At 43.9% G+C, this 13698-nt stretch overlaps 1 protein-coding gene across 3 annotated transcripts in view; it reads right to left on the reverse strand.

Annotated features, from left to right (window-relative positions):
* Positions 1–11743: 11743 nt before the first annotated feature.
* DDX23 (DEAD-box helicase 23) overlaps positions 11744–13698 on the reverse strand; it is an 89620-nt gene continuing 87665 nt past the window's right edge. The window contains exons 18-19 of one of the 3 annotated variants that reach the window (XM_029594633.1): positions 13375–13603; positions 11744–12176 (exon numbers count right to left, since the gene is read on the reverse strand). In XM_029594633.1, the coding sequence (XP_029450493.1) occupies positions 13380–13603 (224 nt within the window). In that variant the 3' untranslated portion in view covers positions 11744–12176; positions 13375–13379. Of the gene's footprint in view, positions 13604–13698 lie in introns of all 3 variants that reach the window. The other 2 variants (XM_029594632.1, XM_029594631.1) reach the window with 2 other exon arrangements.

The raw sequence follows: 13698 nt of genomic DNA on the forward strand, positions 1-13698 counted from the left end.
AAATGTAGTACGTGCTTGAGCCAAAAAGGAAAGATGAGGGAAAGAAACTTCCTCAAAGATAGGAAAGCAGAAGTTGCTTACCTGTAACAGGTGTTCTCACAGGACAGCAGGATGTTAGTCCTCACATATGGATGACATCACAGGATGGAGCCCAATCACAGAACACTTTTGTCAAAGTTTCTAGAACTTTGACTGGCACCTACTGGGCATGCCCAGCATGGCACTAAACCTGCAGCCAGCAGGGGTCTCCCTTCAGTCTTGTTTAAAGCTATAGGAAGTGCCGAAAAATAAAATAATAAAACGAAACAAATCCAATACCTCGGGGTGGCGGGCAGGTTTCGTAAGGACTACCATCCTGCTTATCCTGTGAGAAAGCAGAAGTTGCTTACCTGTAACAGGTGTTCTCACAGGAGAGCAGGATGTTTTCCTGTTACAGGTAAGCAACTTCTGCTTTCTCACAGGACAAGCAGGATGGTAGTCCTCACATATGGGTGAGTACCGAGCTGAGGATGTCCGAGAAATGCACCAAATGTATCCAAGATGTGCAATAGGCACAAGGACTGGGGTGGAATTTGGTAGAGGGCATCCTGAACCCTAACGGGCAGGCAGAAGGGTGTTATGTCAAGTTGCAAAATGTTTGCACAAGACAGACTGGCCAAAGATGGAATCTTGTCTTCCAGCCTTGTCTAAGCAATAATGGGCTGTAAAGGTATGGAGAGAACTCCAGGTAGCAGCCCTGCAAATGTCAGGAAGCGGAACTGAGCGTAGGTGCGCTACTGAAGTTGCCATGGCCCTGACAGAGTGTGCTTTAACACGGTCTTGAAGTGGAATGCCTGCTTGCTGATAGCAAAAGCATACATTTAACCCGTTCTTTAAACTCTTCCCCCCCACTAACTGCCAACACCTGTGCAAGATGTAATTATCTTTGCGTTTTTATATATAGTTTACCCCAACTCCCACTCCATATATAGCCAGCCCATAACATGCAAGCTCCTAATATTTTGCAGATATCTATGTTCATGTATATAGTTTACCCCAACTTCCTCCCGTCCCTCCCCCCTGTAGCCACAACTTACTGTTTTTAATTCCCGTGTTTTCTGTAAAAGCAAACTTTTGCTACTGTTATGTTTTAATGTAAACCGATGTGATGTATCTAACTAATGTCGGTATAGAAAAACTTTTAAATAAATAAATAGATAAATAAAAGGATATGCAGTCCGCTAACTAGGAGGAGAGAGTCTACTTACCCACAGGCTGTCCTAATTTGGTGAAATGGAAAGAAACAAACAATTGAGTACTTTTCCTGTGGGTAGCTGTACGGTCTAGATAGACTGCTAGAGCCTGTTTACAGTCAAGGGTATGGAGAGCCTGTTCTCCTGGATTAGAATGGGGCCTGGGAAAGAAGGTTGGTAGTATAATGGATTGATTAATGTGAAACTCCGATACTACCTTAGGCAAAAACTTAGGGTGAGTGCGGAGTACTACCCGGTCGTGCAGAAGTTTAGTGTAAGGCAGATAGGTAACTAGGGCCTGTAACTCACTAACTCTGCAAGCGGAAGTGATTGCTAGAAGAAAAATCACTTTCCATGTGAGATATCGAAGATCACAGGATTGGAGAGGCTCGAATGGTGGTTTCATGAGCCGACCCAAAACCAGGTTGAGGTCCCAAGAAGGGGCCGGAGGGCATAGTGGAGGTTTGAGGTGGAGCAAGCCCTTCAAAAAGCGTGTCACAAGGGGTTGTGACACGCAGAAATGGGTACATCCCCAACACCTTTATGGAAGGCGGCTACCGAACTGACATGTATCCTGATGGAAGAAGTTTGGAGACCTGACTCTGATAAGTACCAGAGAGAGTCTAGAAACTTCGTGGTGGAACAGGAAAAAGGATCAAGTGACAGTGAGGTACACCATGACGTAAACTGTTCCATTTGTAAAAATAAGATTTTCTTGTGGAAGGCTTCCGCGAAGCAATCAGGACACGGGAAACTGGCTCCGAAAGGTTGAGTGGCTGAAGAATTAGCCTTTCAACATCCAGGCAGTCAGGGACAAGGCCTGAAGATTGGGGTGTCGAAGGCACCCGTCGTTCTGGGTGATCAGAAGCGGGTCCTTCCCCAGGGGAATGTGTCTGTGAATGGAGAGGTTCTGAAGAATCGGAAACCACACTTGGCGTGGCTAGTGAGAAGCTATGAGGATCATGGTTCCCTTGTCCTCACGTAACTTCACGAGAGTCTCAAGAAGTGGAAGTGGAGGGAATGCATATAGGAGACCGGTGGCCCATGAGAGGGAGAATGTGTCTCTTGGTTGTGAGTGTTGTGAGCAAAAATTCTCTACTTTGCGGTTTTGAGGTGACGCAAAGAGGTCTACGTGAGGATAACCCCAACTTTGGAATATTGAGTTCGCTAATGTGGGGTTGAGAGACCACTTGTGCGGCTGAAAGGTGCAACTCAGCTTGTCTGTCATCAAGTAGGTGGCCCTGAGGTACATCGAGTGGGAAAGGGTCTCCGCCCATATCTGTGCCGCTTCCTGAGACAGGAGGTAGGAGCCCGTTCCTCCCTGCTTGTTGATGTACCACATGGCCACCTGGTTGTCTGTCTGTATCAGAATGACCTGGTTGGACAGGTGATCCCGAAACATCCTGAGAACATATCTGATTGCTTGTAGCTCCAGGAAATTTATTTGGTGTTTGGCTTCCTCTGGAGAACAAGCTCCTTGAGTTTGCAAATTGGCAACATGTGCTCCCCAACCGAGGTTGGAAGCATCGGTGGTAAGAGTTATTTGAGGATTTGGGGCCTGGAAGGGCAGGCCTTGGAGGAGATTGATCTGATTTTTCCACCAAGCTAGAGACTGAAGAAGTGGGTCGGTAATGTGGACAATGGTTGATAGTGGTTGAACGGACTCAGTCCATTGTGACCTTAGAGTCCACTGCATGACTCTCATGGCCAAGCGGGCCATTGGGGTAACATGTACTGAGGACACTATGTGTCCTAGCAGAATGAGGAAATGGCGTGCAGTTGAGCGATGTTGAGACTGTAGCTGGTGTGCGAGAGAAATGGGAGCGAGAGCTCGTTGTCGAGGCAGAAATGCCTTTGCTTGCAAGGTGTCCAAGTCTGCCCCTATGAATGATAAAGTTTGAGATGGGACTAAGCAGGATTTTGCGTAGTCGACGAGAAATCCTAGCGAAATCAGTGTGTAAAGTAAGACAGGGACGACAGAACAGCTTGCTGAGTGGGAGCCCTGATCAACCAATTGTCGAGATAGGGGTAGACTTGGCCACCTTGAGTCCTGAGGAATGCTGCTACTACTACGAGGCACTTGGTGAAGACTGGTGGAGCAGATGCCAGGCCGAATGGAAGCACTCGGTATTGATAGTGCTGTGGGCCTACCAGGAATCGCAGAAATTTGTGATGAGACTGAGTTATTGCGACATGTGTGTAAGCGTCCTGGAGGTCTAGAGAGCAGAGCCAGTCTTCTCTTTGCAGAAGAGTTAGGAGGGAACCCAAGGTTAATATCTTGAACTTTTCTCATTGGAGGTACTTGTTGAGGGCACGCGGGTCCAGAATTGGACGAACGCCGCCCAACTTTTTGGGGATTAGAAAGTACCGGGAATAGAACCTGAGGCCCTGTTGGGAGTAGGGCACTGGTTCGATTGCTCTGGATTGAAGGAGGAGGGAGACTTCCTGATCCAGGAGTTTATTTATTTGTTTTATTTATTCGTTTTTATATACCGTCATTCGGTTTAGCCATCACAACGGTTTACAGAATCAAAACAACAATCAGATAAATTATACATAGTTGCAAAAGAAGAAAACAATAACAATAGTGAAATGATAGGTAGAGGGGGATGGTGGGGTGAAAGAGGGGGAGAAGAGAAAGATGTAAAAAAAAGGAAAGTAACAAAAATAGTATTAATTCATCTTAAAGGAGGGCTTCATATTAAATTTCTGAAATTGTAATACTTAAGGTTGATGCCAGTTGTAGTTACTGTTTTTTCTTGTTTGGGTTTGAATGGTTGAATTGATTGTAGAAGGATTGTTGTTAAAGATGATCAATGATGTAGACTGTATGGAAGAGGAAAGTTTTATGTCCTTCTTGAACTTTTTGATGTTAGATTGAGTTCTTAAATAAGGCGGTAGAGAGTTCCATTTTTTGGGGGAAGCAATGGAGAATGCTCTGTTTCTAGTAGTTGATAGTCGAGCATCTTTAATGGGAGGAATTTTTAGACAAGAAGTGTTGTTAGATCGAAGATTTGTTCTGGTATTTTGTGGAGTGATTTTTAAACCAGTGTGTTTATGATGATCGGCATGTATTAATTTGTGAGTGATGATCAGGATCTTATAATCTACTCGAGATTTAATAGGAAGCCAATGGAGCGACATTAGTATTGGGGTGATGTGAACATATTTTTTTGTTCCTGTTAAAATTCTAGCTGCTGAATTCTGAAGAATCTGCAGAGGTTTAATGCTTGTTGATGGGAGGCCAATCAGAAGAGAATTACAATAGTCTATTGCTGAGAAAATTATAAGTTGCAAGACGGTTCTGAAGTCCGTTGAATTTAAAAAAGGTTTTAAACGTCTGAGAACTAGGAGCTTATGATATCCTTCTTTGATTTTAGTTGTTATGTGTATATTGTAGTATAGGTTCCTATCCATGATAACTCCAAGATTTCTGGCATGATTGACAGGGGTAATAAAGTTGATTTGATTGTTAGTGGTGAATTGAGGTGGTGGAATTAAGTTGGGTTTTTTGTTCATGTTAATTAATTCAGTTTTATCAATATTGATTATTAGTTTTAAATTTGAAAGGAGTTGTTTTAGTGCATCAAGAATCATGGAAGTATCTTTGTATGTTTCATCAATGGATTTTTTTATAGGAATAAGAAGCTGTATATCATCTGCATAGAGGTAGTATGTTATTTGAAGATCATCTAGTAGTTGGCAGATTGGTAAAAGGTAAATATTAAAGAGAGTAGCAGATAATGCAGATCCTTGTGGTACTCCAGTTTTGAGGTCAATTTTCTTTGATATGTTATTATTGAATGAGACTTGGTAGCTCCTGTTGTTAAGAAATGATGTGAACCATTGTACAGTATTGCCAGCTAGACCAATTTCTGATAATCGGTCTAGAAGTATTTGATTATTATTATTATTTATTATTTATTTCTTTTATATACCGACATTCAATCGAGATATCACATCGGTTTCCAGATAACCAAGAGAATAGGGCGTAGTCCGCCCTATTTTACATTATAACATGGTAACCAAAAACCAATTATAACATATTATAACAGTAGTACATGGAACAAACGGTTATAGGATATAACAAAAGGTTATAGGAATAACATATGTACATGAATGTGTTGTTGATAAAATATATTTAGGATTAGGGACTTGTTGGTAAAGTAATTTAGGAATAAAGGAGGGAGGGGGGGTGAGGGAAGGGAGGGGGGAAGGTGGGGTGGGAGGTAGTGGAGTGAGGGATTCAGGGGGGTGAGAAGACTGAGTATGGGATGAGGTGTGTTGCGTTCGGGCAGGTTAAGGGTCGGGTGGGAAGGCTTTTAAAAACAGCCATGTTTTAAGGTGTTTTTTGAAGGTTTGCAGTGATGGTTCATTTCTGAGACAGGTGGGGAGGGTGTTCCATAGGGTGGGTCCCGCTATTGTTATGGCTCGTTTGCGGGTAGCGTTGAGGTGTGCAGATTTGAGATTGGGGATGGCTAGGAGGCCAGTGTTGGTGGATCTGAGGGTTCTTTGTGTGGGGTGTGGATGTATTGCGTTGTTTAGCCAGTTCATTTTGTTGTTGTGTATTTTTTTGTGCATGAGGGTGTTTTGTAATGGATTCTTTGTGTGATGGGTAGCCAGTGGAGTTCTTTGAGGGTAGGTGTGATGTGGGAGGATTTTTTGTTGTTGGTGATGATTCTGGCGGCGGCATTTTGTAGAACTTGGAGGGGTCTGATGTGGATTTCTGGTAGGCCGATGAGAAGGGAGTTGCAGTAGTCGAGTTTTGAGAGGATAATTGATTGAAGGACTGTTCGGAAGTCGTGCGCTTGGAGAAGGGGTTTAAGTTTTTTTAGGGTTTGGAGTTTGAAGAATCCATCCTTAATTGTATTGGAGATGTGTCGTTTAAAGTTGAGTTGGCTGTCAATTGTTACTCCTAGGTTTCTTGTGGATGGAGTGAGTGAGATTTGTGAGATCTGTGGCACTTTCGTGTTGATTGAGGTTCCTGGGTGGTTGGAGGGGGTGCACTTGAGGGGAGAAGAGGGACGGTCATCGTGGATGTGAAGGATTTCTGTTTTGGCTTGGTTGAGGCATAGTGATAGTTGGGATAGTAATTGGGATAGATTTGAGCTGAGGTTGTTCCATTTTTCCATGGTGAGTTGGATGGACTTGTTTATGGGGAGAAGTATTTGTATGTCGTCTGCATAGACGAAGTAGGTGAGGTTTGCATCTGAAAGGTATTTGCATAGTGGGAGGAGGTAAATGTTAAAGAGGGTTGAGGAAAGGGAAGAACCTTGTGGGACCCCATGAGTGAGGGGCACTTGAGAGGATTCGGATGAGTTTGTCTTGACGATGTAGGATCTGTTTGAGAGGTAGGATTTGAACCATTTGATTGTGGTGTCTTGAAGACCAATTTCTTTAAGTCTGGCGAGGATGATTTATAGTATCGAATGCTGCAGAGAGGTCAAGTAATACAAGTAAGTATTGTTTTTCATTGTCAAAACCTCTTAATATGGTATCATTTAATGAAAGAAGGAGCATCTCGGTATTGAGGTTTTTTCTAAAACCATATTGGTTTGGAGATAATATATTGTTTGATTCAAGGTATTCATCAAGTTGTGAGTGAACTACTTTTTCTATTATTTTGGCAATGAAGGGAAGGTTTGAAATTGGGCAGTAATTAGATAGAGCATTTGGGTCAAGGTTGGTCTTTTTTAGGATAGGTTTTATTATAGCTGACAAGGGAATTTGGGTATGAACCTTCAGTAAGAGATAGGTTGATGATCTTTGTGATTGTATTTGTAATAGTAGATTCAATATTCTTTAGGCTTGTAATATGGATGCTATCTAAAGGATGGCTAGCTGGGTTCATTTTTTTGATAATTGATTGAATTTGGATAGTGGAAGAGGTTTCAAAAAGAGTCCATTTTGATTTTGCTTTTTTGTTCAGAGATACAGATTGGGTATTAACATTGAGGTTTGATTGTATTAAGTTTAAAATTTTATTATTGAAGAATTCTGCAAAATCATCACTGTTGTGTGAAGTACAAGTAGTTTTTAGAGTTATTTTTGTGAGCTTCTGCACTATTGAGAAGAGCATTCTAAGTGTGTGTGGAATTTAATGATTTTTTTTGAGAAATAATCTTTTTTTGCATTATTGATAATAAGTTTATATTGGGCTAGGTATGTTCAATATTTATTTAGGGTGGTTGGAGTTTTGTTTCGTCTCCATTCTTTTTCTCTCTTTCGAAGTTGACGTTTAGATGCTCTGATATTATTATTCCATGGATTATTGTGCTTTGATGGTTTGATTAACTTAGTTATTAAGGGATTGATATTATCAGCAACTTTTTAGTGATCTTAAACCAAGATGATACAGCTTCATCAGAATTTGAGAGATTAATATTAGTCAGTTCTTCTTGAAGAGTTTCTTGAAGGAGTTCAGTGTTGAAAGGTGGTCGATAAGTTATTTTGTTTTGTGGGTATCGAGGAGGGGTAAGGATGGTATTAGAAGATAAGGTAGCTTGGATTAGGTGGTGATCTGACCAAGGTATTTCTGTGGTGTGGGTATTGATGTTGTGCCAGTCATTAGTATTGACGAATATCAGGTCAATTGTATGGCCCTGCTTTATGAGTTGGATTAACAACGATTTGTTTTAGCTGTAGTGAACCAAGTGCGTCAATGATGATTTGACAGGTTTTTGAGTTATTGATTAGGTCGAAGTGAATGTTGAAATCACCCAGGATTATGATTGGTTTGTTTAATGATATATTGTTCATGAAATATTCAATTAAAGGTGAGCAGTTTTTTTCAAGTACTCCAGGCGGGCAATAGACAAGGCATATTTGAAGTTTAGGAGAATCAAATAATGAGATTTCATATGGTGCAGCAATGTTTGTTGGACGGTGTGTCATCTGTAGTTCTTTTTTAGAAATAAACATTAAGCCACCTCCTTTTTTTCTTTTTCTAGGAATTGAGAATATGTTGTATCTATGGTTGTTTAGTTGATTGGTTAATACTGTATCAGTGTTTTTTAGCCAGGTTTCTGTTATTGCAATGAAGTCAGGTTTGGAGTCATAGAGCATGTCATTAAATAGTGGAATTTTTTTGAGAATAGAACGTGCATTGACTAGAGTGAATGAAAGAAGAAAATAATTTGAGTATTGGATGTAAATGATGTTTGAGTTGTTTGAAAGTTGTTGTTTTTTTGAATGATGAGGATTATAAGATATATGTTTCCTTTGGATTGGATGTTTTAAAGGAAATGTGATTTTTTTTTTTTTGTTTTGGAATTTGCTTGCTGTGTCCATTATTCCTGAATGAAGATCTTTTTATTTTTGCGAATAGTTTTTTGTGAGAGAGATGACAATTTATTTAAAGATGTAAAAGTGAGGGGCTGCGCGAAGGGGCGCGCAAAGGGGCTTGCTCCTTTGGACCCGCTCCTTTGGCGCGCGGCGCCTGGTGTGAGCGATTATTTCAAATATCTCACCCAGCTCCTCCTCAGACCTCAGGGGCGCTTTGAACTTCCTGCTTCCGCTGGTATTCCTGTGCTGCCAACTCAATCAGCTGACCCTTAACTGTGCACTCCGGTATCAGGTCTGGTGGGGAATCCGGTGGGACAGAGAGAAAGTTCAGGTGATACCCTTGAGAGATTATGGCTAGGACCCACTGGTCCGAGGTGATCGTGAGCCATATGTTGTTGAAATGACACAATTGACCTCCCACTGATACATGCAGCAGTGAAAGCTGGCTGCTGCTCTCTATGCAGGAGTCAAAAACCGGAAGCAGGGCCCGGCTGAGGAGCTGCTTGTGATTTTTGCTTACGAGGTTGTCTGGACTGGGCCTTTTGGAAAGGTCTTGTAGAGCGAGCTCTAGACGGTGGTGGATAGGACTTCTTTGGACGATAGAACGACTTTTTGGAGTCCTTCCGAAATGGTTGTTTGGTCGAATATTCAGAAGGCATCAGAGAGAGTTGGCGAAGGGTCTCATGATGCTCCTTGAATTGTGCCACCGTTTGCTGGATCTGTTCAGATTGTCTCCGATACAAGGCAGATCGGACAATCTGTCCTGGATTTCAGGGCACAAGTCCGAAGACTTAAGCCAGGCCCATCTTCTTGCATAAATAGCAGCTGCAGAAAACCTGGAAGCGGTGTTGAAGATGTCATAAGAGGACCTTATTTCATGTTTCCCCGCTTCAAAACCTTTGTGAACTAGGGCTTGCAGCTGTTCCTGGAATTGCTGAGGGAGAGACTTCGCAAAGTCCTGTATTTGCTTGAATAGGACCCTGTTGCACTGGGTCATATAAAGCTGGTAAGATGAGATCTGAGAGATAAGCATTGATCCCTAGAAGACAAGCCGACCAATGGCATCCAGGAATTTCTGCTCCTTACCTGGAGGGAGGGAAGGAAGAATGGGGCTTTTGAGTGTCATGCCCTCTTTTGGGCAGATTCCACCACCACAGATTGGTGATCCAGTTGAGGGTTTTGGAAACCTGGAGCTGACTGGACCAAGTATGTGATATCTGCTTTCCGGATGACTTGTGCTACCGAACCAGGGTGTTCCCAATTCTTCTTGAGAAGATCCAAAAGAACTTGATGGACAGGGATGGAGGTGATTTCATTGGAAGCATCCAGAAATTGTAACAGCTCCATTATTTGATGTCCATCGTCTTGCTCAGTCTGTAATTGGAAGGGAACCAACTCAGACATTTCCTTCACAAAATTGATGAAGGATAAGTCCTCTGGAGTAGAACGGTTCCTGCTTTCAGTAGGAGAGGGTGGTGATGGTAAATCATCGGTGTCTGGAGACGAATTGTCGGTCCAGGTGTCAGAGGGATCAGCACCTGTCCCTCTAGGAACCTGAGAGGGAAGGGACGAAGGTATTCCAGAAGGTCCCGGTCTAGGCTCTGAAGGCATCGATGAAGGTATCGAGGGCACCAATACAGGCATCGAGGGCATCAATGGACGGATCGGCGTTGCCGATGGCTGCGCCGGCATCGATGGTTGAGGTATCAGCAGGACTCCCGAGGGAGGAAGACGGAACGGTGTTTCTCCTCGGGATGACAGAGCACGTGGAGAAGGCACCAGAGCCATCGGTGACCCAGGGTCCATTGGTGGAAAAGCGGTTATAAGCGCTTCCATTCTCGAAAGCAGCGGTGCTAGTGCTGCTGGAATGGGATTGGTAATCTGTTCCGCAATCGGTGCTGGGGTCAGCATTGGAGGAACCTGGAACCTTTGCCTCGCCTTGTCGATAGCCTCCTGAACCATCCGGTCCAGCTCTTCACGGAGATTTGGAGCAACCAGCTCCGGCTCCAGAAGGGAAGAAGGCGGCAGAGGCATAGCCGGAGGGACCACCATTAAAGGCGGAGTCGCGGCTCCCAATACCCATCCGGGTGAGGGTTGCCTTGGTGACCCAGTCTCAGAAAGGGTCGATGCCTTTTCTGGACGGGGTTTCTTTGATGGCGGCTCGGACAATGGCGCAGTCGATGATTTCCTTTCATCGATGGTCCGAAGCTTTCGGTGTCGATGCTTCTCTCTACGATCCCCTCGGTCCTGAGGGGGAGTAGAGGTAGTCGATGGCCGGGAGGTCATCGATGCCGGACAGTCACCGGCAGGTGCCCAATGCTGGTGCGAAGTGGACGGCGCCAGTTCCGAAGACGTCAAAGCAGTAAACGGCATCGGAGTTTGAGAACAGAAGAGAAGTTCCATTTTCTCCATTCTGGCTTTGTGACCTTTTGGTGTCATTAAGGCACATTTGGTGCAAGTCAGGACATCATGCTCACACCCGAGGCACATTACTCAGACTTTATGGGGACCTGTTATGGATATGGTGCGAGCGCAGTCAGGGCACTGACGGAACCCCGACGCCAAGCCCTTTGAAAAATTGAGCCACGGTGTGGTTGACGGCCAGTAGGCCATTAGGGCCAAACTCAACGGGAATCGACTGGAATCGGGTAAAAAACTTACCAGAGTACCGCGGAAGCAAAAATTCGAGAGGGGGACCCCTGTGGGGTATGAAAGTTTGCAGTAATTCCGTGAGGAAAATTCCTGTCAGGAATCTCTAAGAGCTCCTTAACCCGTGTGGCTACTGCTGTGCGGAAAAAAGAAGACTGAAGGGGGACCCCTGCTGGCTGCAGGTTTAGTGCCATGCAGGGCTTGCCCAGTAGGTGCCAGTCAAAGTTCTAGAAACTTTGACAAAAGTGTTCCGTGATTGGGCTCCATCCTGTGATGTCACCCATATGTGAGGACTACCATCCTGCTTGTCCTGTGAGAATATATGAAAAAAAATGGGAACCGCTGCTGGAGACAGAGAAATACTGAAGGGATGCAGGGCGAGCACTGTCCTGAATCAGGATACCCTTTGAGTTTTTCTCTGTCTCCATCTGCTGGATAGGAGGCTCAACCCACTGTCTGGACTGATCCTGGTACATACAGGGAACATCCATTGGCTGGAATACATTTTTTTTGCCCTGACCACGTCCTAAAGCTGTAAGGACATCCTATAGAATAAAAAAAAAATCCCAAACCAGCCATAACATTTCAATTTTATTTTGAGAAGCTTCAAGGCTTCTCAGATACTTAAGAACATCCAAATAATGAAATAAAAAATACTAAGACCTTTGATTCTATGTATATACAATACAAACACATGGATTTACTCCTATTTTACAGAAAACAAATATTCACCCCGCCTTCTTCCCACTCCAAAGGCTTTGCAATTTCAAACAATACAACTATTGTTTTTGCAGCCTTTTTTTTTTTTTTGAGAATAGTAAGATTCCAGATTAATCTGAAATCTGGTCCAGAAATTGCTGATGTACAAGTGACCCAGACAAGTCCCTTCTTTCCTTCTTCCTTTTTAAGGTCCATATTCCTTACATGCCAGCGACCTGCTGATTTCACGGTGCAACTCCCAAGAGGGGCTCAAAGGCACAACCCACCACAGTGTTTGCATTTTGTTGATAGCTATAAGAAAAAAAAATTTAGTGAAGAGTTTCTGGCACTGATCTGCCTCAAGTCATAGCTCAAATAAGTTCCCTGCTTGTACTGTAGGTCAGGCATGGCTGCTTAATTCCAATCTCCTGCCACTTTAAAAGCCAGATCAGCAAACAAATGCACCAGCAGGACATGAAGCAGCATGCAATGAGGGCACTGAGGAATAAATGTTCCTTTCTCACGCCAGTGCATGAGACGGTCCCTCGAGATCGGTCCCTCACGCCAGTGCATGAGACGGTCCCTCGAGATCGGCGTTGGAGTATCCCTCTATCAAGGCATGCTGACCTTTAAACAGAGAACCACATTTTTATGCCTGCTGCTATTAAGTAGCAGCACTCATTAAATAAAAAAAAAATTCCAAAAGTTTTTTTGTTTTGTATTTAATCCCTTAAGAGTTTCTGAAACCCCCCCCCAAAAAAAACAACCCAAAACTCTCTCTACTTAGCCATTCCCAAGATCATCAAGCTAAGTAAATCGGAGCCGTTATCATCCCAGGCAGGCACCACTCTGATGCGTACAAACTATGAACAGCTGGACTTGGAGAAGGAGATTTTTAAAAACAGGAGGCATGATCATAATAAAAGGTGTAAAACCAAGAGAGAAAATATTTTTAAAATGTGGCGGGGCCTAAGAGAAACAATAGATTCAAGAAACAGGCAGGTTTAAATTTTCAGGACTTTAGCTAGTGTAGCTGCTGTAAGCATACCCGTAATCCTCCCCTTGAACCCACTGTCGCTGAGCAGAGATTCAACAGCAACATGTCACGGAAAGGGCAAACACAAGCTGTGCCACCTCTTGGAGGGCAGCACTGTGGTGGCTGAGGAGGATCCTCTAGCCAGCAGCAGCAAACACAGGCCCCTGTCTCGTGGAGTTCAGGAGCATCGCTCACATGCCTGGGCCCCAGAGCGACTTGCTGCACAAGTTATGACGAGTGCAGCCTTTGCTAGCAAGCTCGAAGGCCAGTTTGCATCAAGACAGGGAGTGGAGGCAGGGAGAGAGGAATACACACAACTCAGTAATGCCACATGAGAGAAACCGAGTCTGCTCGTTCAGTGTGGCCACGATTGTGAGAGCAAGAAGGGGCAAGAGATTCCCACAGATGGGAGTGAGGCTGACAGCACAGTACAGTAAAGTTAGGTGGGCAAGGAATGAGCTTGATTTTGCATACGATGGTCAAGCAAAGATGGTCTCCTCCCGTCTCTTCTTGGTAAGGATGGTGCCAGGTTTGTGCTGGGCATCTGGATGGTTGGCGAGTTCTGGGGGGCAGGTTGACACTGGGCTCTCTAAGATAGCCTGCTTCAGATCATAGAAAACGGATGAATCTTCTTTGGTGAGGAAGGTGATGGCAACACCACTCTTGCCAGCTCGGCCAGTACGACCAATACGATGGATATAATCTGCAATGGAACAAAAGCACCATAAATTATCATCAAAACAGCAAACGGTCAATGAGTCCATGCCTCAAATATAATACTTTTATTGCAGGGCTTTG

Source organism: Rhinatrema bivittatum, chromosome 3, assembly GCF_901001135.1.
Source record: "Rhinatrema bivittatum chromosome 3, aRhiBiv1.1, whole genome shotgun sequence".
In the NCBI taxonomy this organism is placed as follows: domain Eukaryota; kingdom Metazoa; phylum Chordata; class Amphibia; order Gymnophiona; family Rhinatrematidae; genus Rhinatrema; species Rhinatrema bivittatum.